The sequence below is a fragment of the Camarhynchus parvulus genome, chromosome 23, assembly GCF_901933205.1.
Source record: "Camarhynchus parvulus chromosome 23, STF_HiC, whole genome shotgun sequence".
Taxonomy (NCBI): Eukaryota; Metazoa; Chordata; class Aves; order Passeriformes; family Thraupidae; genus Camarhynchus; species Camarhynchus parvulus.
This window is the reverse complement of record NC_044593.1, coordinates 3,724,322-3,750,694: the sequence shown is the minus strand read 5'-3', so window position 1 is coordinate 3,750,694 and position 26,373 is coordinate 3,724,322. Positions and strand designations below refer to the sequence as shown.

At 51.0% G+C, this 26,373-nt stretch overlaps 3 protein-coding genes across 3 annotated transcripts in view; 2 read left to right on the top strand and 1 right to left on the bottom strand.

Annotated features, from left to right (window-relative positions):
• Nucleotides 1-10,063, top strand: part of EPHA10 (EPH receptor A10) — a 28,683-nt gene extending 18,620 nt beyond the window's left edge. The window contains exons 7-16 of the mRNA XM_030964495.1: nt 1,308-1,416; nt 2,133-2,188; nt 2,939-3,064; nt 5,466-5,651; nt 6,586-6,647; nt 6,735-6,938; nt 8,076-8,225; nt 8,354-8,547; nt 8,621-8,785; nt 9,568-10,063. Of these exons, the coding sequence (XP_030820355.1) occupies nt 1,308-1,416; nt 2,133-2,188; nt 2,939-3,064; nt 5,466-5,651; nt 6,586-6,647; nt 6,735-6,938; nt 8,076-8,225; nt 8,354-8,547; nt 8,621-8,785; nt 9,568-9,682 (1,367 nt within the window). The 3' untranslated portion in view covers nt 9,683-10,063. The remainder of the gene's footprint in view (nt 1-1,307; nt 1,417-2,132; nt 2,189-2,938; nt 3,065-5,465; nt 5,652-6,585; nt 6,648-6,734; nt 6,939-8,075; nt 8,226-8,353; nt 8,548-8,620; nt 8,786-9,567) is intronic.
• A 9,522-nt stretch (nt 10,064-19,585) lies between these two features.
• CDCA8 (cell division cycle associated 8) lies at nt 19,586-24,413 on the bottom strand. Its single transcript, XM_030964645.1, has 10 exons — nt 24,131-24,413; nt 23,899-24,027; nt 23,627-23,667; nt 23,085-23,160; nt 22,613-22,743; nt 22,255-22,328; nt 21,852-21,950; nt 20,923-21,049; nt 20,311-20,397; nt 19,586-19,989 (listed from the first exon to the last, which is right to left on the bottom strand). The coding sequence occupies exons 1-10, from the start codon at nt 24,210-24,212 to the stop codon at nt 19,933-19,935; spliced, it is 903 nt and encodes a 300-aa protein (XP_030820505.1). The 5' UTR covers nt 24,213-24,413; the 3' UTR covers nt 19,586-19,932.
• A 75-nt stretch (nt 24,414-24,488) lies between these two features.
• C23H1orf109 (chromosome 23 C1orf109 homolog) lies at nt 24,489-26,015 on the top strand. The gene is made up of 4 exons (XM_030964657.1): nt 24,489-24,754; nt 24,821-25,003; nt 25,080-25,201; nt 25,548-26,015. The coding sequence occupies exons 1-4, from the start codon at nt 24,489-24,491 to the stop codon at nt 25,613-25,615; spliced, it is 639 nt and encodes a 212-aa protein (XP_030820517.1). The 3' UTR covers nt 25,616-26,015.
• Nucleotides 26,016-26,373: the final 358 nt, after the last annotated feature.

The window sequence follows — 26,373 nt, the reverse complement described above, 5'->3', positions numbered from 1 at the left end:
GCTGCCCAGGAATTTGCTTTTCCTTGCATTTTCCCATTAGATGTTGATGAGGTTGGTCCTGCCTGTGCTGGGGCAGCCTGTCCTGTCTCTTCTCAGTGAAGAGTCAATGAGGGCAGCTGCTCTCTGGCTCCTTTCTCATGAGGAGGCTGGGACAGGCTCTGCTCTTTGGCTGAGCTTGCCCAAAACCACGCTTAGCTCATGACTGCTCCCTGCTGCTGTCCTGGCTCAGGAGGCACTTGGCTTGCCTGCTCCTTGGCTGGCTCAGGGCAGCCAGCAACAGTGTTATCTGCTGGGACTTCTCCTTTTAAATTCCCATTCATAACTGTGGTCCAAAAGCATCTTATTTCACTGAGAGAGGGCTGGAGGGATGTTGGGCTTCGGCACAATCCCCCACGCTGGCTGGAAGAGCAAGGCTGAGCTGGCTGGCTCAGAACAGCTCCCACAGATTGTGTTTAACAGGGCTTTAAATTGCCTTCATTTGCCATACAGAAGACATTTCAGAATTAATTGAAGCCAATAAAAATTTTATAGAGAATGTAGTCGCTATCTAATACCCCTGTTTGCAAAAGCAGGAGGAAAAGGGACTAATGTGATGAAAGAAAACTATTTGTAAGGCCATAAATTTTGATATGTTCCTCTGATAAACAGGATTCTTGCTCAGCTCTGATTACCAGCACCAGGAGCTGGTGCAGCAGTGCTGGGCTGCTCTGTCTGCAGTGCCCAACATGTTGGACTGATCCCACCAGCCTGGGCTCTTAAAGCTGAACCATGTCACAGACATGTTTTCTGAAAAATCCTTTCCTTAGGATTTTTTCTCCTGAGAAGCTGAGAGGCCTCAGGAACAAAATGTAAAGAATGGTTATCTGCTGCTGTGGAATGCAACAGGTGCATCTGTGATTGGTCTCATAGAGTTGTTTCTAATTAATGGCCAATCACAGTCAGCTGGCTCAGACAGAGAGTCCGAGCCACAAGCCTTTGCTATTCATTCTTTCTTTTTCTATTCTTAGCCAGCCTTCTGATGAAATCCTTTCTTCTATTCTTTTAGTATAGTTTTAATATAATATATATCATAAAATAATAAATCAAGCCTTCTGAAACATGGAGTCAGATCCTCGTCTCTTCACTCATCCTAAGACCCCTGTGAGCACTGTCACAGAACCAGAACATGAATTGTTGTGAGGATGGTGAAAAAAGCAGCCAAACTCCCACAGCTCTTCTGGATCACCCAGGCTGGCCATGGGAGCAGTGAGCAAGGCAGCTGCTCTCCTCAAACCTGGTTGATGAGTGGTTCTGCTTCCCTCCTGCAGTGACAGTGGCCTCCAGTGAGCAGAGCCCCGTCCTCATCATCGCCGTGGTGGCCATCGTGGGGCTGACAGTGCTGCTGTCCCTGGTGCTTGGTGTGATGGTCTGGAGGAGGTGAGCAGGGCCAGGCGTGGTCCAGGGGGGTTTGGGCTGGGGTGAGGAGCTACTGCCCAGGTGCTGCTGTGCTCTCAGAGTCTCTGTGGTCAGGATGACCCCGAGATGTGTTAGAGTCTCTTTTCCCAGCCTGGCAGCTGAAGAAGGAGTCAGGATTCTTCTGTTCGGCTTTTCAAGGTTGTTTATTTGCTGTTATCTATTACATTCCTTCTCTGACCTGCTGAGGTCTGTCCAGCAGGTTGGTTTGTGGCACACTGACTGCCTTGGGGTGGTGTTAGCTTTTTATACTAAAAACTATGTGTACATTATTTACAATAATTTCCAAATACCTATCACCTATGTTAGACAGTGTGTCTCTACTCTAAACCAATCCAGAAGTGTCACCATCACAGCAGAAGATGGAGGCTAAGAAGAAGCAGGAGGAATGACAGGACACACCCAAATCCCTCCATCTTGCCTCCTGAACCCCCATTCTAAAACCCCAAAATTATACTTTTTCACCCTGTGATAAATTCACTTACATCCTATTCAAACTCTTGTGGCTTGTAACTCCTCACACAAAGTTGGTAATTGTTTCCATGGGCTAAAATCAAAGGCACAGGTGTTTGTGACTCCGTGCCAAGGTCTCTGAGCCCCCTGCCAGGGTCTTGAGTCCTCTAGGGCAGCCAGAGGAATGTCCTGGGTCCTGACACTGTGCATCTTCATTCTCTTTGCAGGCAGTGTGGGTACAGCAAGGCCAGCCAGGATGGGGATGAGGAGCTGTACTTCCACTGTAAGTGGCACCCAGCTGTCACAGCTGATGTGACTGTGGGGATCCCTGATTTATCCCTGGTTTATCATTGTTAACATCCCACCAAAGCAGCCCTGAGCCCTCACTTTTGAAGTGCTGTCACCCTGTGTTATCCCAGAGCAGGGGCCAGCACAGCAAGGCTCTCTGAGGACCATGGGTTGACAGCTCCATGTGCTAATGTCTATCCTGGCTGTGTGGGGGTCACTGCCTGCCAGAGGAAATGGGGACACTTGCAGCTTCCATGGGGTGTGTAAATTATTGTCAGCTTCTCAAGCAAACAGCCTTGTTTGCTGGGGCTACTCTGGATTATTGAGCAGCAATAATTTTACAGTTGTCAGAGGGAATTCAGATCTAGGGACTGATGAGTTTATTTGATTCCCAGCCCATGGAGTGCACACATGCTTTTCTGTTCCCCAAAGCACCTTGGAAGTAGAAGAGCCTGCCTTGACCATTTCACTTGGCTTTGGAGGGTGGGAGCTTCACTGGAGCAAAGGGGCTGCTCTCCATTACCCAGGAGTTGTGGCAGTGGAGCAGAGCAGTTGGATTCACTCAATCCTAAAAAAATAATCTTAGAAACCTTAGAAATGAGTCTTTTGCTATGCTTATAGAAAGGTATAATGTTGATTCTGCCCACAGACCAGGAGATGGATGAGCTGGGATGGTGTTTCCCAGGATGGGTGGGTGGAAGTTCTGCTGAGCCCCTCTCACCTGCCCTTTCTGCCTTTCCTGCAGTTAAAATACCAACCAGGAGGACGTACATCGACCCCAGCACCTGCGAGGACCCCATGCAGGCTGTGCACCTCTTTGCCAAGGAGCTGGACAATGCCAGCATCAAAATTGAGAGGATTATCAGGACAGGCAAGTTCCACGGGGTGGTGGCTGTGCTGGTGTGCTCCCCTTCCACTGGGCCATGGCATTGCTGCAGTCCTGGGGGTACCCACCTGCAGCACAGGATGGGAATTTATCCAGCGAGGGTTTTATCCTGAAGCTTTGTTCCTCATTCCTGGTGTTTTCCGGAGGCACTGAGCACAGCCAAGCCACGCAGAGCAGAAAGCATCAGCAATTATCTGCATCTGGGCAGTTTGACAGCAGCATGAAAACTATTTATAAATACGTGAACCTAATGATTTATCGATTTTCATCAACTTCACTGCCTAAAACTTAAAAGCAAATTAAAATCCCCTGACTGGACCCTAGAGCCTTAATGGCTACTGTGTGCCAGAAAGTGGGAAACGTGATCATTCTTTGTCATTTGTTTTCCTAAAGATAAATTCAGCTGTAGCAGCAGCAGAGGTGGAGGAAGGGAGGAGGGAGGGCTTTGCCTGCAGCTGAAGGACAGTGTTGAAGGGGAGAGGACACTGAAGAGGGGATGAGGTTGCCTCTGAACTGCAGGGTGGAGCAGCTCAGAGGAGCCCCATGTACCTTTCATGAGCAAACTGGTGTTTGAAAAATCAAGAAAGAAATTAGTAAGGAAGACATTTAAATCTAAGGAATTAGGGAGTGTGTTTGTCTCACTGCTGACCTAACAATAACCTGATTTCCAAATCAATAAAGCTGCTCATAGCTACACACTTTTTGCTGTCAAGCCAATATTGGTTTTTTCATGTTGGGAATTGAATTTTTATGTTGGGAATTCCTTAGCTCCTGTTGTGGAGCGCATGGCTGTGCAGTGGGATGTTCTTCCTCAAGGATTGCAGGAACCCTCCCTCACAGCCTTGCTGTGTCCAGCTCTGTGGGAAACAGACCAGGAGACAGAACCAACCAGGCCCAGAGCATGACCTTGGTTATTACTCCTCCTCTCATGGGCTAAACACAATATGCACTGGAGCAGAGCATGGAGAGAGCACTGAGAGGCTCTGGAGGTGCCTAAGGGTCAGCAGCTTCCATGGGGTGTATAAATTATTGTCAGAGCAGACAGCCTTGTTTTCTGGGGCTACTCTGGATTGTTGAGCAGCAATAATTTTACAGACAACAGTTGTAAGACAATTGGGATTTACCAATATAGCTAGATGAGACGTGCCTGAGCTTGTCTGGCCCTTGGTGCTGAACCAAATAGCAACACTGTGGTGTTTCACCCCACAGACACTTTGGGCTGGCTGGTGTGTGGTGTTTCACCCCACAGACACTTTTGGCTGGCTGGGTGTGTGGTGTTTCACCCACAGACACTTTTGGCTGGCTGGGTGTGTGGTGTTTCACCCCACAGACACTTTGGGCTGGCTGGGTGTGTGGTGTTTCACCCCACAGACACTTTGGGCTGGCTGGTGTGTGGTGTTTCACCCCACAGACACTTTTGGCTGGCTGGGTGCTGCAGTTGGGCCCATAGGGACAAGTCCAGGCCTGCAGGAGCTCTGGTGGTGCTGGGATGGAGCTTCCCCCATACCAGGGGCTGCTCCTCAGGTTTTCCCTGTGGCAGAGAAGCTTTAAGGCGATGGTGAAGGAAAGGAGTCGGTTCTGATGGAGGGTTTGGATCCAGAGCTTTATTCTGGCCCACAGGCCCCTGAATGCAGCACCAGCTCCAACAGAACTCCCTGAGCCCGTGGCTGCTGCTCCTTTGAACCCCGGGGAGAGGGGCAGGGAAGGGGCAGGGAGCCACCAAGCAGGGACAGGAGGGGAGGGACAAAGGGACAAAGGACACCTGGATGGCCCAATGCCCCCCAGGGGTAGAGGGCATCCTTTGGATCTGCCAATCACTCAATGCCCTTCTGGAATTCCAGGATTGACAGACAGTGCTGGGAGGGGAAAGGAGAGGTGACTGACACACCTGGGAGGGAATTGTCAGGGGAGGGACCCGAGGTTCTGAGGTAAACCCTGAAACACACCATTAGATGGAATTCAGATGTCGGGACTGGTGAGTTTATTTGATTCCTAGGAGTAAACTAGTGATAAAAATTCGTTTTGTCTGTGGGTTCATTAGCAGGGGAAGGAGTTGAACTATCATTTTTGGTGTATGGGCCCGATAGTTTGTTTAGCTGACCCTGCTAGAAAGTAATATAAACGAAATATGGAGGGTTTTGATTCCTCTAGTGTAGGTTTGATTCCTGCTTTTCTAAGTACTAGGAAATGAGAGGGCTGGTATACCTCCATGTTCACTTTATCATAGTGACCCTTAGAGTTCAGGCACATTTCCAGTAAGGCCTTAGGTAAGGAGGCAGGCCCACATAGGTAGGCTCCCACACATGCAGAGGAGCAGCACAGTGCTCAGGATGGCCTGCTGTGAATCCTGCCAGGGATGTGTTTAACCCATTTCTCTGCCATGCAGGGGAGTTTGGGGAGGTGTGCCGGGGGTGTCTGAAGCTGCCCAGCAAGCGCGAGCTGCCCGTGGCCATCCGCACGCTGAGGGCCGGCTGCTCCGAGAAACAACAGCGCTCCTTCCTGGCTCAGGCCTGCACCATGGGCCAGTTCGACCACTCCAACATCATCCGCCTCGAGGGGGTCATCACCAGAGGTACATTTATTGGAATATTTACCAGTGTAGCCAGATGGGACCTGCCTGAGGCCTTGTCTGGTTCGTGGCCTTGTCTGGCCCTGAACCAAACAGTGGCACTGTGGTGTTTCACCCCACAGACACTTTTGGCTGGCTGGTGTGTGGTGTTTCACCCTACAGACACTTTTGGCTGGCTGGTGTGTGGTGTTTCACCCCACAGACACTTTGGGCTGGCTGGGTGTGTGGTGTTTCACCTCACAGACACTTTTGGCTCTATGGGTGTGTGGTGTTTCACCCCACAGACACTTTGGGCTGGCTGGTGTGTGGTGTTTCACCCCACAGACACTTTGGGCTCGCTGGGTGTGTGGTGTTTCACCCCACAGACACTTTGGGCTGGCTGGGTGTGTGGTGTTTCACCCCACAGACACTTTGGGCTGGCTGGGTGCTGCAGTTGGGCCCATGGGGACAAGTCCAGGCCTGCAGGAGCTCTGGTGGTGCTGGGATGGAGCTTCCCCCCATACCAGGGGCTGCTCCTCAGGTTTCCCTGTGGCAGAGAAGCTTTAAGGCGATGGTGAAGGAAAGGAGTCGGTTCTGATGGAGGGTTTGGATCCAGAGCTTTATTCTGGCCCACAGGCCCCTGAATGCAGCACCAGCTCCAACAGAACTCCCTGAGCCCGTGGCTGCTGCTCCTTTGAACCCCGGGGAGAGGGGCAGGGAAGGGGCAGGGAGCCACCAAGCAGGGACAGGAGGGGAGGGACAAAGGGACAAAGAACACCTGGATGGCCCAGTGCCCCCCAGGGGTAGAGGGCATCCTTTGAATCTGCCAATAACTTCTGGAATTCCAGGAGTGACAGACAGTGCTGGGAGGGGTCAGGGGTTGGCACCTGGATTTGTAATCCCTGCAGGGTCTGAATGGTGGCAGCACTGACACCGTGCTGTTTGTCTGTCTGAGCAGGGAGCACCATGATGATAGTGATGGAGTACATGGGGAATGGCCTGCTGGACTCCTTCCTCAGGGTGAGTACTGGGGTGTCTGCCCAGCTTGGACTCTCCTGGCCGTGTTCCCATGGCTGCCCTTTGGCTTATCCTCCTCTGCTTTCACAGAAACACGAGGGGCAGCTGACGGGCACGCAGCTCATCTGCATGCTGCAGGGCATTGCCTCTGGCATGGCATACCTGGCAGAGATGGGCTATGTGCACAAGAGCCTGGCTGCCCACAAGGTCCTCGTCAGCAGTAGCCTGGCATGCAAGATCACAGGGTTCAGACAGCCTCAGGAAGACAAGATGGAAACCATCTTCTCCACCATGGTGAGCTGCATTTCCGCATTCTGTTGTCAACACTTTTCCTAGGCTCCCATCTCCTTCTTCAAGTATGAACAGGGATTCTGCACCTTGGGCTTCTTTCTCAGGTGGAAATCCAATATGTTTGGTCAGGGACCTGCATAGCACCATGCCTGCTTTGCCCACAACCCCACTGCACAAATCAGGGCAGAAGGACTTGTGTTTGTACAGCTGTGAGGTGGTTTTCCTTAAATATCAGTGTGCAGAATGCCATCAGCTCTTCCTGGGGACATCCTCCTCTCCCATTAATATTTCAGGACTCACACTCCAGTTGCAGTGACATTTTAAACAAATGGAGGAAAAACTTTTCTCTTAGTATTAAATGTGCTCATGGCACATGGGTTTGCTTGATGTCTACCCTGTGATGCCAGGCAGGGCATGATGAACAGTGAATGGCTACCTGGGAATTGCCAGCATTGGCCACATCCTGCTGGGCTCTCGGAAGGTTGCAGGTAATTGCAGCCCTGAGATATGTGAAAAGTCTCTGTTTCAGCCTGCACATTCAAAGAATGAGTCGGAGTTCTTCAGTTCTCAGTCTCAGAGTTGTTTTTTTTATTGTATCTTATCTATAAAAATTTTTCTCCTGCCCTGCTGAGGTTCATCCAGCAGGACAGTTCCAGGCACTCTGCCTGCCCCAGGGCAGTGTTCTGTCTTTATACTACAAACTACGTGTAACATGTTTACAATTACTTCCCAATACCTATCACCTATGTTAGACAGTGAGCTTCTGCTCTAAACCAATCCCAAAGTGCCAACATCACAGCAGAAGATGGAGGTAGAGAAGAAGGAGAAAGGCTGGACATGCCCAAGTCCCTCCATCTTGTCCCCAAAACCCCTATTCTAAAAAATCCCAAAATCTACTTTTTCACCTAGTGGTAATTTTATTATTACACTACTTAAACTTCTGTGGCTTTCAGGTCTTCATACAAAGCTGGTAATTTGCTCCATGGATCATAATCAAACCCACAGGTGTTCTGGGCTGTGTTCAGGGTCTCTGAGCCCCCTGGCAGGGGTCCCGGCAACTCTGGACACCCAGAGGAATGTCCTGAGTTCTGACACTGGGCCAGTAAATCCTAAATCATTTCTGCCCTTCTGCCTGTGCAGCGTGGGAAGAGCCTGGTGCTGTGGTCAGCCCCTGAGGCCATCCAGTATCAGCACTTCAGTCCTGCCAGCGACGTGTGGAGCTTCGGGATCGTCATGTGGGAAGTGATGTCCTACGGGGAGAGACCCTACTGGGACATGTCCCACCAGGATGTGAGTGCCCTGCAGCTGCTCACTGCATGGTGCTGCAGCTGCAGGAGTGGCTGGGAGGCTTGGCTTGCCCCAGGGTTTGCCTCTGGTTTACATCACAGCACCTGACCTCAGCTCCTTGTGTCCTGCAGGTGATGAAGGCTGTGGAGGATGGGTTCCGCCTGCCAGCCCCTGCCAACTGCCAGCCTCCCCTGCACCAGCTGATGCTCAACTGCTGGCAGAAGGACCGCAGCCAGAGGCCCAAGTTCTCGCAGATCCACAATGCCTTGAGCAAGCTGGTGCAGAGCCTGGAGCCCCCAGAGTGTCCCAGCTCCACATGCCCCAGGTGACCACACCTGCCCGTCCCCCCTCTGCCCTGCCATGCCCCACTCCCTGTTCACCACCCTTTCTGCTGGCAGGTCCCATGGCACCTCCATCCCCCTCTCCAAGAGAACCTTCTCAGCCTTCCCCTCGTTCAGCTCCGTGGGGGAATGGCTGGAAGCTATAGAAATGGGCAGATACAAGGACAACTTCACTGCTGCAGGCTACTGCTACCTGGAGTCGGTGGCCAGGATGACAGCCCAGTAAGTGACCCCTTCTCCTGACTGTACCCTCGTGTGTGGGTGCAGTGAGAGCAGAGCCACATCCAGAGTGATTTACTGATAACCTGTGGTGCTGCAGCACAGGGTGGTGGGCTCAGAGGTGTCCCACACTGGTGTGCTGCAGGCTCCTGTTAGCCCAGAATGCCTGGTCAGGGTCAGTGCTGCTTTGGCTGGGGCTAAACCTTGGGAATTTCTTATTATTTTCTTATTTTCTTACTTGTGCATGTGTGGAATGGGTGCTGTCTGGTCTGGAAGCAGTCATTGTTGGGGCACACGGTGGTCACAGTGATGTGAAATGCACGTCAAGAATGTGGATAATTAATCCTGTAATCTGTTCAAAATCAATGTCTCTTGTTGAGCTGTCACGTCTCCAGATGCAGGTGGTGGCTGGGAATTACCCAAGCAGCTGAAGCTCAGGAGTTTCTTGGAACTCTGACAGTTTTTATTGCTGAGGGTGCCAGGCTGGGGCTGCCCTGCCCTGGTTCCTCTTGCCTTTGCACTGTTGGCAAGGGTGCACTAATTCCCAAATGGGAATCAAGTTAGTTCATATCCAGATGCTTTTATATTCATTAGCCACATCTTAAGTACTGTAAATACACACTTGAGAAGGGTGTATGGTTAACCCAGTGATGGTTAACCCAGTGATGGTTAACCCATGCCTAGCAGCAAGGAAGGGGAGAAGGTTGTGTCTTGGGGGAGTGCCTGCAAGCTGAGTTTGTCTGTAAGGGTTGTGTGTGCTGGCTGACATGGGGCTCATTTTGCAGAGACATCCTGAGCCTGGGCATCACTCTGGCAGAGCACCAGAAGACCATCCTGAGTGGGATCCAGAGCCTGCGGGCCCAGGTGATCCGGATGCACGGCCGGGGCGTGCAGGTGTGAGCCCGTGTGTGCAGAGGGGCAGAGCAGCCCCTGCTCCTGGGGAGGAGAGACCTGCTGGGCCAGCCAGCCCCACCTCTGAATCCTGGGCGTCTCAGGTGGGCTGTGGGAACCGCTGGTGCTGCCAAACATGTGGTGGGAGAGCAGGGCTTCTGTCCCCCGTGCCAGCCCAGCATCCCCAGGGTGGTGCCTGGGGGGACGTGGCTCTCCCCAGGGCTGTTTGTAAGATGAGTCAAACTGTAGTGATGCCATTTCATGTGGTAGTTGAGTTCACAGGGTGGGATGGACCTTTTTGCACTGTCTTAATCCAGAGCCAACACTTCTGTATCTAGTATCCTGCTGGTGAATCCATGGGGACTTTTATACAGCCTGACAGATCACAGCAACCCCACAAGGAGTTTTTATTGCTTTTATATTTAGAGAGCAGCTCTCACCCAATGCCCAACTCCTGGAAGGTGACTTTCCCCATCTGTGCTGAAGGAAACTCTTTCCCAGTTGCATCCTTTCTGCTCCATGAGCTACTTCACTGAGTTTTGACACCTCAGTTGGTGAACAAAACCAAATATTCTCCAGTAAAGCACAGAGGAAATGGTGCTGGCTGCATCCATGCAATCCACACTTTGTTTTGTGAGCACTGTGCTGCCTGCCTGGCATGCTGGCAGCTCCCATAGCTGCAGCCTGATCCCAGAGAAGACATAAATAGCATCTTAATAATACAGCTTTCCTTGAGGTTTGTTAATTAAATGGGTATTTGCAGCTCTGTATGGAGTTTTGTAAGGCTTTATTGTGATCTGTAAGTGTCTCAAGTGAATTATTAATGCTGAAAGGCAAAGATTTACATAGGGGATGAAGGCTGTAGGAGATGCTCAGAGTCTGGTTGGAAATGTGCTCCAGTCAGGTCAGACCCTGCTGTTAGCTGCTCTGAGAGGATGAGGATGTGAATGAGGATTGAGTTGGGGCTGGCAGGGTGACCTCTCTGACCAGGAGAGTGCTGCATATGCTCTGGGGAAAACAAGATCTCTCCTTCCTGCCCCCTCTGCAGTTCAAACTATGCCTCTTGTCTCCCTCCCCAGAGTTTCTTGGTCAGTGTTTTTAACAGAAATAATTTCTCCAAGTCTGGCCCATTCCAGTCAGGTTGGTCACTTGCCATCCCCCTGTGTCCCAGCCTGAAGAGCAATAGCAGTGACCCAAGCCCTGCATTTAGTGAAATGCCTGATCCCAAGGATCAAGTGCATTTGTGTGCTCTCTGTGTTTACGTTTTATCTCTAGAGAAAGCATATTACAGCTCTCTAGGCAGGGGGTTGAACTAGCTTGGTTCTGGGTCTTCTCTCCCCTCTCCCTGCTGGTGCTGCCTGTTGGGATGCAGGAGCCATGCTGGGAAGTTGCTGCTGGAGGAGCTGGCTCCAGGCTGGTTCAAGGAGATCTGGAGACATCTAGGGCTTGGTGGTGAGGTGACAGTGTGCCTCAGTGTCTTGGTTTGGAAAGACAGGAGTCTGTAAAGGAAGGCAGGAGCCTCCCCTGAAATGGAGAATGTGAACCCTGCCCACCCCTCCAAATTGCTATAAATTTTAAATTAAGGAGTTCTCAGGCAAAAAATATGGGAGCAGGAATAACGGTTCTTTAATAGGGAAGAAAAAAATAATAAAAGGATGAAATAAACACTGCAGTGAACTAAACCAACGCTGCCAGAGTCAGAACCCAAGCTGACACCCTGTGGGTCAGGGTGCTGGCAGCAGTCCCATTGGAATTGTGGCTCAGCCCTCCTGCAGTGTCAGGGGTGGTTCTGCTGGAGCAGGGATCCTGGAGAAAGGTGCAGTCTCTGCCTCTGGAGATCCAGGGGAAGAGGCAGCTGCTGTTCCTCTGGGCAATCCAGTGCAGGAGCCGTGCTGGTGTTCCAGAATCTCCAGATTCTATCCGGGTAGGAATGCTTGGCTCCTCCCTCTGGGCTCCCATCTCCCAATGGGATGCTGTAGTTCTTATCAGCCATGCAGGGACATTCAATGGCTGTTATCAGCAGATGTCCCCTCCTGAGGGAGGTGTGATTGTGATCACTCAGACAGAGATAAGGCAAACTGCCCACTTGACAAAGGTCATCTGCCATACAGATGGTAATAGAACACATCTTGCCTCGCAATCTGGAACAGTCAGTTTGGAAAACAAACTTGGCCATGAGCAGGCAGCGCCGTGTTCCCTCGAGTCCCCCAGAACAGACCCTGCCTCCAGAATAAGGGAAGTGACAAGGGCCAGCTCTGGGTGCCACTTGTGGCCACTAAAATCTGATTTTCTGTCCCTCTGGATGCTGCCCAGCTGGAAAGGGATGAACCTCAGCACAGTTATCTGTGGTCATGGCTGTTTCCCTGGGCTGCAGTGGCTGGGGGCTGGCCAGGGCTCAAATCTGAGCACCTATTGGTCTGAGCACCAAACTCCCAAAAAACTCACTTCCTTTTCAAACCAGGACACTCCTGTGGTAGCTGTGGCTGTGTGGAGGGGTCCCACAGGAGCTGAGCTCTGGGATGGGCTCTGACCCAGGAGAAACAGGAGTCATCAGCTCTCCTGCTCTCTCCTACAAGGAAGGAAAGGAAAGCCCCCCATGGAAGCCCAGTTTTTGCAAGAATAAACACTTTCAATTGAGCTCCTCTCCAACACGAGATAAAATTCATAGATTAAGCTATAGATTGTTGTTATGATATTAAAATGAACTTGCATCCTCTCAGCTTCTCTCCTTGGGGAAGTAGTATAATTAAATTAATCAGCAAGGCTGTTTTGCAGCTGCAAGGGAAATGCCTCAAAATGACCCTGATCTCTTCCCATGCAGCCTCGGGCATGTCATGGGGCTCTTGCCTTCTCCAAGGGCTGTAGCAGCATCTGCAACACTCCCCTCACTAGAAACCAAATGGGAATCAAGGTGGTTCATCCCCAGATGCTTTTATATTCATTAGCCACATCTTAAGTACTGTAAATACACATTTGAGAAGTCAATATATATTTTTATACGCTTGAAACAAATGTAATATAATATTATAAAGGACTCTGTGTGCATCTCATGTTTGAACTATAGTCAGACATCTCCAGGGAATCTCAGTTGGTTTGGAATATTTATTAATAATGATGATAATAATAATAATATTAGTTATTATAAATGCTAATAAAAATCTATTGACTTTTTTTAAAATTTTGTATTTATTGAACCACAGTTGAAGCTGGCAATAAAGAGATATCTAAATATCTGAGTAAAACCAAGCAGTAATCCTGTCCTGGTTTGTCTGTGTGGGTCATTTCAATGTTCTGGGGGGAATACCACTTTATCAAAGGTGCCATGTGGTGAGAAGGGACAGTTTTAGTAGCATCAAGGTGTGAAGTGATGCCTTGTTTTGTTAGATGACATCTGTGCTAAGGTGGGCTGACATCTGCAGAGGGGCTGGAGGGGTGGTTTCTTGCTGGTGACACTGTGGGGAGGAAAAAGCACCTGCTTTGCTTTGCTGGTGCATGCTGTGGTGTCAGAAAGGTGCATGGGCTGGCCTGTGGGGCAGGTGCTGTTCAGGCAGGTGGGAATCCCTCCCACCATCCCTCAACATCCATTGCATGGTGCTGGTGAAAGTGAAACCCAGCACTCAGCTGGCAGCACCAGCAGGTTTGGGTTTTGGGGAGAGCAAGGGAGGAACCAGGGCTGCTCCTCTTGCCCCTCACTGCCCCACAGCAGCCCCAGACATGAAATCCATCACCTTCCCCCTTCCTCAGACATGAAATCCATCACCTTCCCCTTCTCCCTGTGGGCTCTCAGTGCAGAGAGGCTGCCAGACCCAGGGTGCAGGGCTCAGGTGAGCCTGGCCTTGCTGCCAGCTGTCCTGGGCAGTGCCCTGGGAATGTTAAAAAGAACCTGGCTCTGGAGGAAGAGCAAGGTTTGAATGTGAATAATGGCTGATTATCAGGAAGAGCAGGTGCCATTTGTCATGGTAATCAGCGATCTGTCAGTTCAAGTGAGCTCCTTTCCTCCTGCCGTTCCCCTCCCACGTGTGCCTGCAGAGCCTTGCACAGGCTGGGACACAGCCAGACCCCTCAGCTCCTCCTGCCCCACCAAGGACGGGTTCCCAGTGCCACCCTGGGCTGCCCCAGTGCCACCCTGGGCTGTCCCCAGCGCCCTGCACCCCCACCTCAGCCAGGACTAGGCGGGTGCCCCTGTCCTGGCTGGCCAAGGGGTGCCCATGGTGTGACAGATGTGGGGATTTGTGGCCCAGTTAAGGCACAGCTGGATGACCCTGGAGCAGGGCAGGGTGACATTGGTACAGGGCAGGGTGACATTGACATGGGGCTGGGTGACTGGCACAGAGCAGGGTGACACTGTCACAGGGCTTGGTGACACTGGCACAGGGCAGGGTGACATTGGCAGAGTTGGGTGACATTGGACAGGATTGGGTGACATTGGCACAGAGCAGGGTGACACTGGCACAGGGCAGGGTGACACTGGCATAGGCAGGGTGACATTGTCAGAGGGCTGCGTGCCACTGGCACAGGGCAGAGTGACATTGAACAGGGTTGGGTGACACTGGCACAGGTTAGGGTGCCACTGACATAGGACAGGGTGACATTGGATAGGGTTATGTGCCACTGGCACAGGGCAGGGTGACTCTTGTGCCTTGCCCCTCAGAGCAGGGCCATCTGCACAGCAGCAAGAGCAGCCTGGGAGGCACAGGAGCCATTTAGTGACACAATTATAAACAACTTCAGCCTTTTTATCTTCCTGGGGCTGCCAGGCACCTTCAGCAGCAGACAAAGAGCAGCTGTTATCGCTCAGCACAGCAGCTCCTCCTGGCAGCTGCCCCCCCTGAAGGGGCACAGACAAAAGCAGAGGAGCTGTGCTGTGCCAGCAGGTCCAGGTGTGTCCCAGAGCCACTGTCACAGCTTGGGCATGGAAGCTCATGGAAGTTAGAGTTTCCTTTTTTCTGCCACCTCCAGAGCCTCAGCAGCAGGAGCAAAGGGGAAGGAGGACAGACACCGGGTTGTTCAGAGGTTTCTGGAGTTTCTCTAATAATGAAAAGCACTTACAAGGTGCTCTCCCCAGGCACCTGCTCCCTCACCCTGTTTGTTAAGGGTGATGTCTGGCTTAGAGGATGTCAGTAATTAAAAAGTCATTTTAATGAGCTCAGGTTTATTGGCAGACCAGACTTTCAGGAGTTGTTGTGCCAGGAGAAGCATTGCACCAATGCTCATAGAGCTCTCTGAAAAGCACTCACTGTTGGTGGTGCTGCACAGCTCTCAGGGTGGCAGTGCTGTGAGCCAGGGTCATCCCCCTGCCTGCTCTGCTGCTGGGCACCTCCCTGGGTGTTGTGGCAAATCCCTGCTGTCTCGGGGGTCTCTGCTGCTCAGAGTGACCCCAAGATATTTTTAAAAGTCTCTTTTCCCAGCCCGGCACTCGAAGAAGGAGTCAGAACTCTTCAGTTCTTGTTCTCAAGGTTGTTTATTGTTTCTTATCTATAAAATTCTTTCTCCTGTCCAGCTGAGGTCTGCTCAGCAGGACAGACAGAGGCACTCTGGTGTTGTCTTTTTATACTAAGAACTACGTGTACAATATTTACCATAACTTCCCAATACCTATCACCTATGTTAGACAGTGAGCTTCTACTCTAAACCAATCCAAAAGTGCCACCATCACAGCAGAACATAGAGGCCAAGAAGAAGAAGGAGAAAGGCTGGACATGCCCAGATTCCTCCATCTTGCTCCCTGAACCCCCATTCTAAAGACCCCAAAAATATATTTTTTCACCCTGTGATGAATTCACTATCATTCTACTTAAACTGTCGTGGCTTGTAATTCTTCATAAAAGGTTGGTAATTTGCTCCATCGTTCATAATCAAAGTCAAAGGGGTCTTGGGCTCTGTGCCAGGGTCTCTGAGCCCCCTGGCAGGGGTCCTGGCAACTCAGGGCACCCAGAGGGATGTCCTGAATTCCAACCCCCTGGCACCTGAAGCATGTGGGGAGCTGCCCTTGCTGTGCCCTGCGTGGTGGGAGCCCAGCTCACTGCTGGGTGTGAGCCCTGCACATTTCCATTGACTCCCACAGGACTGAAATTCCATAACGGGGCTGAAATAAAGCAGCAGCATCACATCCCTGTGGGAGCCCTCAATCATCTGCTCCAGAGGCACCCTGGGGAAGCATTTGGAAAAGAATTTAGAACTGGGCAATTCAGGTTTTTCTTGCAAATCCCTCCTGTGTAATGAAGCCTGTTCCTGGTGGCTTGTTCCCTGGGGAATATTGTGTCTGTTTGTTGGAAGCTTAATGCAGCCCAGGTGCGATGCCTCAGGTTTTAGCTTTTATATTTTTCAGATTCTGTGCTGCTTTAGTGTGTGGGTCTGAGCTTCACATTATGGGATGGTAAGATTTCTTCACAGAGTACGGAGACAAAACAATTCCTTCTCTAGCTGGGGACCAAGGCCAAATGATCGAAATCTCAGGCCCAAGAGCTTAAACAATGTCGGCTGAAGAGAGAAAAACAAGAAGGATGGATTCATAATTAGACAATTAACCCCAATATGCAAATGGAGCAGAACTGATCAAAGTGAGAGACCTTGTGACTGGTTGTGCATTTTGGGACCATTTTGGTTCATCTTGGGTGCAGCCCTGGCTGGGCTCTTGTGCTGCCCAAGGTGGGTCCATTGAGGCCTCCTAATAAATCCCTAATTATTCTTTAGTTCTGCCTTGTCTCTGTTCTAGGGCGGCCTTCTGAAGGCATCATCAGCAGTGGGGAGCAGCCAGTGCTGCCAGACCTGGCTCACAAACCCTGTGGCTGCAGGGCCAGGGACTCCTGGGGTCCTGAGCAGGAGGTGGTGGGGCTGTCCCCTCAGGCAGCCCTAGGGGTGGCACTCAGCCCCGGGGGCTTCATGCTGTTAAATATTTTTAAGTGAATTCTATTAAACAGTAGCAGGCAAAGAGATTAAGAGGGCAATGAAGAAGATTTTTGTGAGATTTAGGTGTTCCTGGGTGATGGCAATTTTGTGTTGGATAAATGTCTGTTTGTGAGTGTAAATACAGTCTCCCAGGGTAATGGGATGTACATCAGGAATGCTGTACACCCCTGGGGAAAAACAGGCACCTCAAAAATGATGAGAGTTTCCCTGAGCTGGTTAAAATAATTGTTTAGAAGTGCTGTCCCTCCTGAGGAGAGCTGGGTGGATCTGTGAGGCACACACTGTCTCACAGCAATGCTCAAATCCCTGCCTTGCCTCAGGGGGAAAAGGATGTGTTAGGTATCACATCACACTGCATCAAAATGAGAAGTGGCACAATGAATCCAACTCCCCAAAATAAAACTTTTTTCCAGAAATAAGCTTGTCACTGTCAATTTAAACTCTTGCCAAAGAAGCGTGATTTGAGACAGGTTCCTCTTGCCAGCAATTTACAGTGGTGGGTGTGTTTAATCACTATTTCTGATAGCAAGAGTCTAAAGGGAGGTGTTTCTATTCAAAGGTCCAAACCCAGATCCTAAATGCAGCTCTGATACAGCACAGCTGGGAGGAGAGAGCACAGAGGACAATGCACTGAAGGAAAAGGAGCTTTTCCTCCATTTCCACTTCCCCAACACCACGGTGGTGACACAGGGGGGATCTGGGCAGGACCACTGCCCACCCAGCCAGAGCACTGGCCCCTGCACCTCACCACCCTGAGGGGTTTTAAGGGGTTATTTGGAGGCAAAATCTTACAAAACTCAGCGCAGGGAGGGAGAGGATCCTGCCTGGCTAATGAACTGTGAGAAAGGCATCAGAGTGCCAGCCTGGGGAATGGCCTTTGTCTGGAGAAAGGCCTGATGTGCCAGGCATGGCACTTATGCCAGGGGCTCCATGTTGGGGAAGATGAAACAGGAAACCCTTATAAATGTGATTGCCTGGCAAAAGATTTTGAGCATATGGAAACTCTAAGTGAGATTGAAATGAAAGCAAGCTTGGAGATTCCTCAGTTACTGAACAACTGGAAAACAATGGCATGGCCAGCTGAAGGTGATCCCCTTTTGATCGAACAACACCCTCTGCTTGCAGACAGGCCCAAGGCTCAGAGCAGACCCTGCTGGCTTGGCAGAAGGGGCCCAAAGAGGAGTTTTTAGGGTTTAAAATGTAACCCAGTGTGGGAATGTAATGATTCTTATAGGCTGTGTGGAAATGCTGTAGGATTTGTATCTTGTACTAGATTGGTTAGTGAGAATTAGAATATTCACAGAAGATTTATTGTCTTGTAATAGGAACCTTGTTCTCTTCCTCTCTTATCCTCTCATCCTCTCTCCCCCTCTCCTCTCTCAGCCTGCTCTGAGCTGTGGCTGGCAGCTCCCAGCAGGGCCCTGCACCCAGGCCCTTTGCAATGAACCACAAGTTCCCAAGCCCTGGCTTCAGAGATCTCTGCTCTCTGTCTGTCCTGACCCTCCTACAGTTCCCTTGTACCATCTCTAGGGGATGGGATGGTGACATGCTCCTGGGCTGTTCTGCTGCCAAGACAAAACCTTGCCATGCCCCCAGAGCAGCACAGCCCTGCTCAGGGAACCCACTGAGGCACCAGCTTGTGGCTGGTGGGACCCTGTTAGACCATGTCTGGGATGGGCTGTTTGGACCCAATCTGCAGCAGGACCCTTCAAGGCTGAGCCCAGCAGAGGCTCTGTCACTGGCTTGAGCAATGTTTCAAACAGATCATTTATTTTCATTAGACTTGTAGCAATATCTCTGTCCCAGTGTTCCTGATACAGGTCGACAGCAGTCCTCAGGAATGCTTTAATTGTGTTTTCCTGGCTTTGCACAGCTCTTATCTAATGCCTTCTGGCTTCATTAGATTAGACACCTCTTGTCCCGAGGATGTTGTCATGTTTTCAAATGGCTTCAATCAGCACCTCCCAGGCTCTGGCTATTTCAGGATACAATAAAGCTGAACCTCATCCAGGCTGGTGAGTAATGGAGGTGCATCTCCCACCCCCGTGCAGCCTGGCTTTAAATTTGCCTGGCTGACATCCTGTAGCTGCAGGCAGAACACAATTAAACCTCTTGTCTTTCAGGCATCGTCCACGCTCACACACAGCTCGGGAGGAAGAGCTCAGCAACAGCAACTGGGTTTCTAATGATCTTGTCATCCAGAACAGCAGAGAGAGATAAATGAAAGAGTGAGGAAACAGCCAAGATCAAAGCCAGCTCTCCAGATGTCCAGGGCATGGCAGGTTGCAGGCTGGCTGTGCTCATCTCCTCAGACTCAGGCTGGCACAGGATGCAGGGACATGTCCTCAGTGCCAGGGAATGAAATGCAGAGGGAGCAGCCTAAGCCCACCCAGCACCAGTGCTGGGGGCTTCTCTCCTGAGCATCTGCTCATAAACCTCATCCTGCAAGAGCCTTCTTCCTCTTGGGATCCCAGGATCCCTCACCAGCCTGTGTCCCCACCACCCAGCTGCAAAGTGCCCACAGGCTCGGGAAGGAAACCGAGGTGGGAAGGGACAAACCAGACCCCAGGGTGGGGGCAGAGACCCCCAGCTGCACTCTGGGGGAGGGCTGATGGCTCCAGGACAGTCCCTGCACTGTGTGTCCCTCCTGGAGCTCAGCACACCAGTCCTTAGCACAGCAATCCCAGACACTCTCCCCTGGAAGGAGAATTTCCTCAGCCCTATCTTCTTATCATGAGCCACCACAATATCAGCATCGATCCCCTTCACCCCACAGGCAGTATTTTGACTTCTGGAATTCATCTTACCTAGCAAGGGACTCTAAATATATCCCAGACAATTTCCTCTCCTCATTTTTAATAATCTCTTTCAGCCTCAAATTCATTTTTGAAAATATGTATTGGGATGATAGGCTTTTTATCACAGCTGATGGACAATATTCATCACACCTGTGTCCTACTCCTCACAACACACACACACATATTCCTTGCAGCACTCCTGCATCAATTTGAACAGCACTTAATTCATTACAGCCCCATCACTGCCTGTGCCTGCTCCCCTCAACAATGTCACTGGTGATTTGTCACTTGGGTCCCTGTAGGCAGCTCTGTCCCACCTTGCAGAGCCACTGTCACTCCCTGAGCCATGGGACAGGGTGGAATGGCCCTGTTCAAGCACAGCAGGTGTAAAAGGTTCTTGTGGAAACTCGGGGCACATATTTCTCTCCAAAGTTCTATTTATTTTTCTCCCATTACTTATCATAGGTAAAATAACTAGTTTTTAGCTTCCATTCTGTATATCAATAAAAGGAATATACAAATTAAAACAAGAACTACAGAGGGATGTCTTGCTCACTGACTTCCATCTTGGGGTATTTTTGCCTCATTGCAAGCCTGTGTGAGACAAACCTGAAAGGAAAGAGAAATCCATCAGCACTCAGAGACTGGTACAGCCCACAACCACCTGCAGCTCCAGCCTAAAGCACAACTTTGTTTTTCAGAGTGACAACAGCTCTTTTCCCCACTCTGTACTGAGCCAGATGTGATGTAATGCTCCTGCTTCTCCCTTCCCTGCTCCATGCTGCTTCTTCACCTCTGACATCAGCCAAAATTCAAGAGAAGGGGCCAGGGGAAATAAGGAGTTTCTATTGCAGCTCAGCAATCCCCTGACTGGTGACAGAGGGACAGCATTGCCTTACAGCCATGGCTGACAAAAACACCCAGACTTACTGACAGCTTCTGCATGAGCCCTTGGGCCTTGGGGTTCAGCTGAAGAAAATTCTTCTTGGTCAAATCTTTTTCTGTCAAACGTATGCTCTGTGGAAACAAACCCAAAGCTCAGGTTTTCTGTCTGGCCAGCCGCAGCAGCTGGAGACAGCATAAGAGTTAAATAAATAAAAGAGATTAAGATCTAAGTATAGACAGGCAGAGAACTACATTCAGCTGGAACAGAAACTCATCTCACATTTTTCTTGCAGTGCATTAATGCATTACTGGCTGTGGTGGTTTTAAATAGCTTGATTTGTGGTGAGAGGGGACAAAGCCAGGGAGTGAATGAATTTTTTTTGTGGGTGCACTGGCATTGAGCCAGCATCAAACCCTCAAAAGCTGCAGTAGTGTCAGTGTAAGTGCTTTAAAGTGAATGCACAGTGAAACATCCTCCTGCTCTGTTTCAACAGCCTGAGCAGGCCCCACTTCTGGCTAAGAACCTCTTCAGGTTTGTTTGAAGCTCAATCGATCCATCAGATAAACTGCAGCAGCACAGTTAAAGAGACAAGAGTGGCTGAAGTGAAGCAGGTGAGGCTCCAAGAGGTGCCTGCACAGTGAAGGGTCAGGATTTACCTCTCCCCCACCGAGGGGCAGGGTGAGGATGACGTCCTCGGGCTCGGCCAGGGGGCTCCCCTTGGCAGAGAAGGTGTAAACGCGCTCGTTGATGGCCGGAGTGCGCAGCCCCGGCGTCTTGAACACCCTGAAACGAGATAAGAGTGAGTGATGTTTGCTCACAGCACCTCCAGTACAGTAAGAGCTGAATGAGAGATGTGAGACTCCAGGCCGCTCCTCAAAATGCAGTTTATTCCATCCAAGGTGTTACAGCAGTCCAGGGTTGTGGGTGACAGAGCTGTGCCTACAGCTGTCAGCTCCAGCTGCACCCTTAGTCTAGGTTACAAATGCATTCTATACTTTGCTGAGCATCTTAATACAGCAGAACCAATCTATACCTTAACTTTTATCTATAGCCTATCATAACTGCTATGATTGCCATATTCATGTTGCTGTTCTCCAATCACTCAAAGTTAGTACATTACAGTTTAAGCTAGAAGTTGTTTTCAGTTTTCTTGGAGTGGAAAATTCTGAGACCTTTTTTCTGCTTGCAACATTTGCTGACTTGTTTGCCTGTGCTATCTTTCTGCTTGGTAAAAACATCTTCTTTGAGGTGGGTTTATCCTTTGCTCCAAATCATAAAACCCCTTCTAACTAACACCCCCTTTTCCTCCTTGGTTATCCAGTAAGACTGGCTCAGCAATTCTTTTCTTCTATATGAAAACTTGCTATCATTTCTATTCCTTCTTCAAATTCTATATTCAAAAATCTTTCTGCTAAGCACACATATCTGTGAGACTTTCTTGTCAAACTTTCAGCCTTCCCAACATAGTCCAAGTCTTTCATTTCAGGTCCAAAGAGTCCCTAAAGGCTGTGTTGTGAACAGATGGTGTGAAGCAGATTGGATCAGAGATAGAAGGGAAATGTATTTGTTTTCTCTGTTAACAAACCTGGGATCAAATCTGGGTGTAACCATGGAGGTGCCTCCCCGAGCACACATATCAACCATTCTGCCAGAAGCTGGAGTGATGAAGTTGTTTTTGCTTGATCTGTTAAAGGGAAATAAACATCTGCACGTAACATGACCTCTAACAAGTGCACAGGCATTTGTCAAAGGCTTGGAGAAGGTGACCACCACTAACCCCAGGGGTTATCACTAACCAGTGACCCCCAAACCTGGGGACAGCTTGTTCTCACAGGACAGGCAGCTGTCCATCTTTCATTCCCATCAATTTTGCCCTGTAGTGTGGCACAACTCTCCCCCCAACCAAAGCCCATCCCACCAAAGAGAGATGTTGATATTTGCACTCCCACTCTCCATTTCTAGAGGTGAGACAGAGACATCCCCTTTACCTCTTGCTCATGCCCTTCACTCTCGCTGAGGGGGGTCTTCTGGCCACGGGTGGTTTTTTGACGGATGCCTTCACCTGCAGCACACATCACTCACCAGATCAGTCACTTCCCTCTCCTGGGACAGCTGAGTCCACACAAAGGGGCTTCCACACAAAATGCTCAGTCCCTTTCCATGGCACAAGGGCCCAGAGCAAACACCATTCAAGCCTTTGGGACCCTCCCCACTACTAGAACTCTCTGGGAAGCACCAGCTGGGTGCAGTCTCCCTCAGAGCATCCTGGGCAGCCCTAGTCATCAGCTCAGTCAGGAATTCCTGTCCTGAGGATAATGTCACCCCAGAGAACAGCTGTTCACTCACCTTGGCAGTCCTTGCATCCCCACTCTCAGCCTCTGAAGGACGCTGGCTGGCAAGTCGAGATCTTTTCTGCTGTGGAACTGATGGAGGCTCTGCTTCCTCATCAGCTTCAACACTCCTTTTGATTTTACTCACTGGAAAGAGAAAGTGTTATCCCACTGAATAATAACTTTAAATTATTATTTAGCAGGGAAGGCAAACAGCTACAAGCAGTTTTGGCAACAATTTGCTTCAGAAATCCAAATTCCAAAGCCTAATTGCTTTGAGCACTACTTTGGATTATTTTGAATCTTTTAATGAAATTAATTAGAGGTACTGTAGGTACTAGGGATAAAAGTAGGAGTATTTTCCCGATTTAAGCATTTTCCTGGTTTAAACATACTGAGAGATGTGAGCAAGAACTGAATTACTATTCACAGTAAGTAAGCACAACATGCTTCCACCTCACCAATGCTGCCACAATTCTTAAACTCACCCTTTTCAGCAACATCCAACAGGGGATTGATGATGTCTGTGCTCAGCCTGCAGATTTTTGTTATTTCCATGTCTGCCTAAAATTAAAAACACTTGTGGCACCATTGGGATTGTTGGCAGCCCAATGTAAGTCAAAGTTGTAGAACAAACCCCCAGCAATTTTACAGCCAGATGAGCTCCAAGTTTGCTGTTGTGCTCAAACTGGGCCCTTTCATGCATCTCTGCCTCCCTCAGGACTCAGTGCCTGGATGGCAGCTGCAGGTGTGCCTCTCCTACACCCTGCTGCTCAACCAGCTTGGAAATGCTGTGCTTTAGTACAAAGTCCCAGGGATTTGGGAGTGCTACCTAGCAGATAAGGAAAGATCAACAGGGGAGAACAGCACCACATAAATCACACCTCTGATACAACAAGCCTCTCTTATTGTTGAATTTTAAGGAAACATTTGTGAAAATATTGATGTAACTGTTTCTCTTGTAATGCTCCAGTGTGAGGAGCAGAGTGGGATGTCTCTAGAGAGCTTTATATTTGTTCTGAAAACCTACCTTAGCCACACCCTCCGGCGTGTTTTCACCTCTTGCTAGAGCTAGAAAGAAAACGAGTCAGATGCATCAGGACATGTCAGGGGAGACTCACACAGAACAGCAGGGCTGTCACCACGGGGGTGAAAAACCCGGCACAAACCAGACAACAGAAGCAGCACCCACGGGCAGGCTGTGGGATCATTCCCTGGGGATTGTAGGCAGGGTAGATCCCATCCCCTCCCTTACACCCGTTCATTATCATCTGCGGGGGAAGGGGTCCCTCAGCCCCGCACCGAAGAACTCCAGCCAGTTCATCTCGCGGATCTCGGGCGGCATCCGCAGGATGGCCAAGTCGTACATGTGCTCCACTTCTTGCACCATGCGCTCCCCGTCCGCCTCGATCTGCTTCAGCCGCCGCTCCACTGCGGGGAGACGAAGCGTTAGCCCTGCCCGCGGGCCCGGGGCCTCTCTTCTCCCCACGATCCCCTCCTCCTCCCCGCGATCCCCTCCTCCTCCCTATGCTACCTTCTCTGTCGAAGTCTTGGAGGAACGCCTCCATTTTGCGGCGGCGGGCAATGGAGCTGCCCTTTTTCTTAGCAGGAGCCATTTGTGGTTCTGTGGTTCTCTCCTCAGCAGTTCTCTTATGGCGGAATCTCTCCACTGCGAGTTATTTATTGCGGGTTCTCTCCCCAGCGGGTTGGTTCTTATTGCGGGTTATTTATTGGGGGTTATTTTTTGCGGGTTCTCTCCTCAGCGGTTCCTCCCGGGCGGGCTCCCTCAGCGCTCGCTCCTTTAAACGCAACCGCCGCCCGGGCTGGCCAACGGCGGCGCGGCGCGGGCTGATGACGCCCGGCAGCAGCGCCGGGCGGTAACGGCGGCGGTAATGGTGGCGGTGATGGCGGTGCCCGTGGCCGCGCTCCGGGCCTGGTCGGAGGCGGCAGTGCGGGCGGGAGCGGCGGCGCGGGCGGCTCTGGCAGCCGCGGCTCCGCTGCTGGGCTCGCTGGCCGCGCTGGCGGCGCAGATGCGGGCGGCGCGGCGGCTGCCGTGGGACGCGACGGCGCTGGGCGCCTTCCCGGAGCTGCGGGCGCGGCTGTGGCGGAAGCAGCGCGGCGCGGCCGAGGCGCTGCTGGAGCAGCTCGGCCAGCGGCGGTGAGGAGGCGGCCGGGGCCGGGCGGGCAGGGCGCCAGGGCCCGGCTGACCCCGCTGTGCCGGCAGGGAGGAGCTGCGGGCCGTGCGGGACGCCGTGGGGGCCGCGGGCAGCGCCGTGCTGCGGCTCGTGGAGGAGCGGGGCCCGGCCGAGCTGGGGCTGGCCGCGGTTCTGCGCCGGGGGCCGCGCTGCCCCTCGCTGGCCGATGTGCTGGAGGGGCTGCAGGACGTGGAACGCTACTACCGGCACCTGTATCCATCCTGCTGGGGGTGTCAGGGCGGCGCTGGGGGGTTTCTCTTGTCCTTGTTGTCCTTAGCAGGCACGAAGGTACTTGGAGAGCAAACTGCTCCTGCAGCGCCTCAGCTTGGACAGCTTGGCAGACGTGGAAGCCCTGCCGCAGTCCTGGGAGAGGATTTTGGAGCGTTACAAAGAAGATGAGGTCGTTCAAGGTAGTTCTGTGTGTCAAGAGCTGAGGGGTGTTGCCCAGGGCTCCGGGCCGATGTCCCCTGGGAACAGGCATGGCCGTGCTGGTCTCTGCAGCTGTGGATGACCCTGCCCTGAGATCTTTGTGACCTGCTCTGAGATCTGGGTCAGCTTCAGGTGAAAGTACTCACCATCACACCTGGGCACAGCTGGAAGCAACATCCTCACAGTGTGGCAAGGGCTCAGTGGTCTGTTTCACTGCTGAGTTTTACCCACACTTGTTTTTATTGCCTTTAGGACAAGTTTTTGGGCGTACAGAACACAGGTAAAGCACATTCAGCTGACGGGGTTGCTGTTTTCTCTCTGTCTCAGATACACTCCTGAAGGTGTCACTGTTTGTGGAGAACCATCACGAGGTGAGCTGCTCACCTGGCTCCTGACAGGCAGCAGGGACTGGCACTGCCCAGCTTCTGGCACGTTCTGCGGTGCTGCAGAGGGGATGAGGAACTGAGAGAGCTCTCCTGGTGCTTTTTGGAAGCTGAATGAGTTGAGTCTTGGCCTCAGCATGAAATGCTTGAACTGTATAATTTTCAAGTGGAAATGGTCTTGGCCTCTGAAGAGGCTGAGCCAAAAAAGCCATGAAGATAGAAGGAAGTCACCTCCAGCTGTGGAACTCATCCTTTCCCTCTTCTGCCATGCCTGTTTTGTGTCATGGTAAAAATGTTGATACTTACCTGAGGTGCTGCAGATGTGTGAGTGTAATAGAGTCCTTCAGGCTGGTGCCATGAAAGATATTTGTCCTTACAAATAAAGAAAACATGTCAGATTAGGGTTTAGAAACAGTGCTCGCCTCATGTCTTTGAGCAGTGTGATTGCATTCATCCCACCTGGGCATGGAGGAGGAAGGAAGCAAATCTGCCTTGAAAATGTCATTACAGAGGTGCCCAAATGCCTGAGTTCTGACACAGGCAGCTTTCAAGGGTGAGCAGTACACTGCTGTGTTTCCACTGAAATCAGTCTTAAAATATCACTGTCTGACAGTTCAGGGACACCTTTAGGTGGCCATGGCCAACAAAACTGATCCTCTGAGCATTCCCAGGAAGCTGTGGGGTGTTTGTCTCTCAGCTGTGTATTTGGTAAGGAGCTGCAGTGTGGCATTTCCTGTGGCAGGAAAGAATGAGTCTGATTCCATGTTCTT

Bases quoted from the DNA above. Each gene is read 5' to 3' on its own strand.
- CDCA8 (XM_030964645.1), bottom strand. From the start codon at position 24,212: ATGGCTCCTGCTAAGAAAAAGGGCAGCTCCATTGCCCGCCGCCGCAAA. The intron at 22,329-22,612 runs GTGAGTGAACAG...TGTGTGCTGCAG, and splicing joins GGGATGCAAGGACTGCCAAG to GTGAAGGCATCCGTCAAAAA. The intron at 21,050-21,851 runs GTTTGTTAACAG...ATCTCGTTTCAG, and splicing joins ACACCCAGATTTGATCCCAG to GGTGTTCAAGACGCCGGGGC.
- C23H1orf109 (XM_030964657.1), top strand. From the start codon at position 24,489: ATGGTGGCGGTGATGGCGGTGCCCGTGGCCGCGCTCCGGGCCTGGTCG. The intron at 24,755-24,820 runs GTGAGGAGGCGG...CTGTGCCGGCAG, and splicing joins GAGCAGCTCGGCCAGCGGCG to GGAGGAGCTGCGGGCCGTGC. The intron at 25,202-25,547 runs GTAGTTCTGTGT...TCTCTGTCTCAG, and splicing joins AGAAGATGAGGTCGTTCAAG to ATACACTCCTGAAGGTGTCA.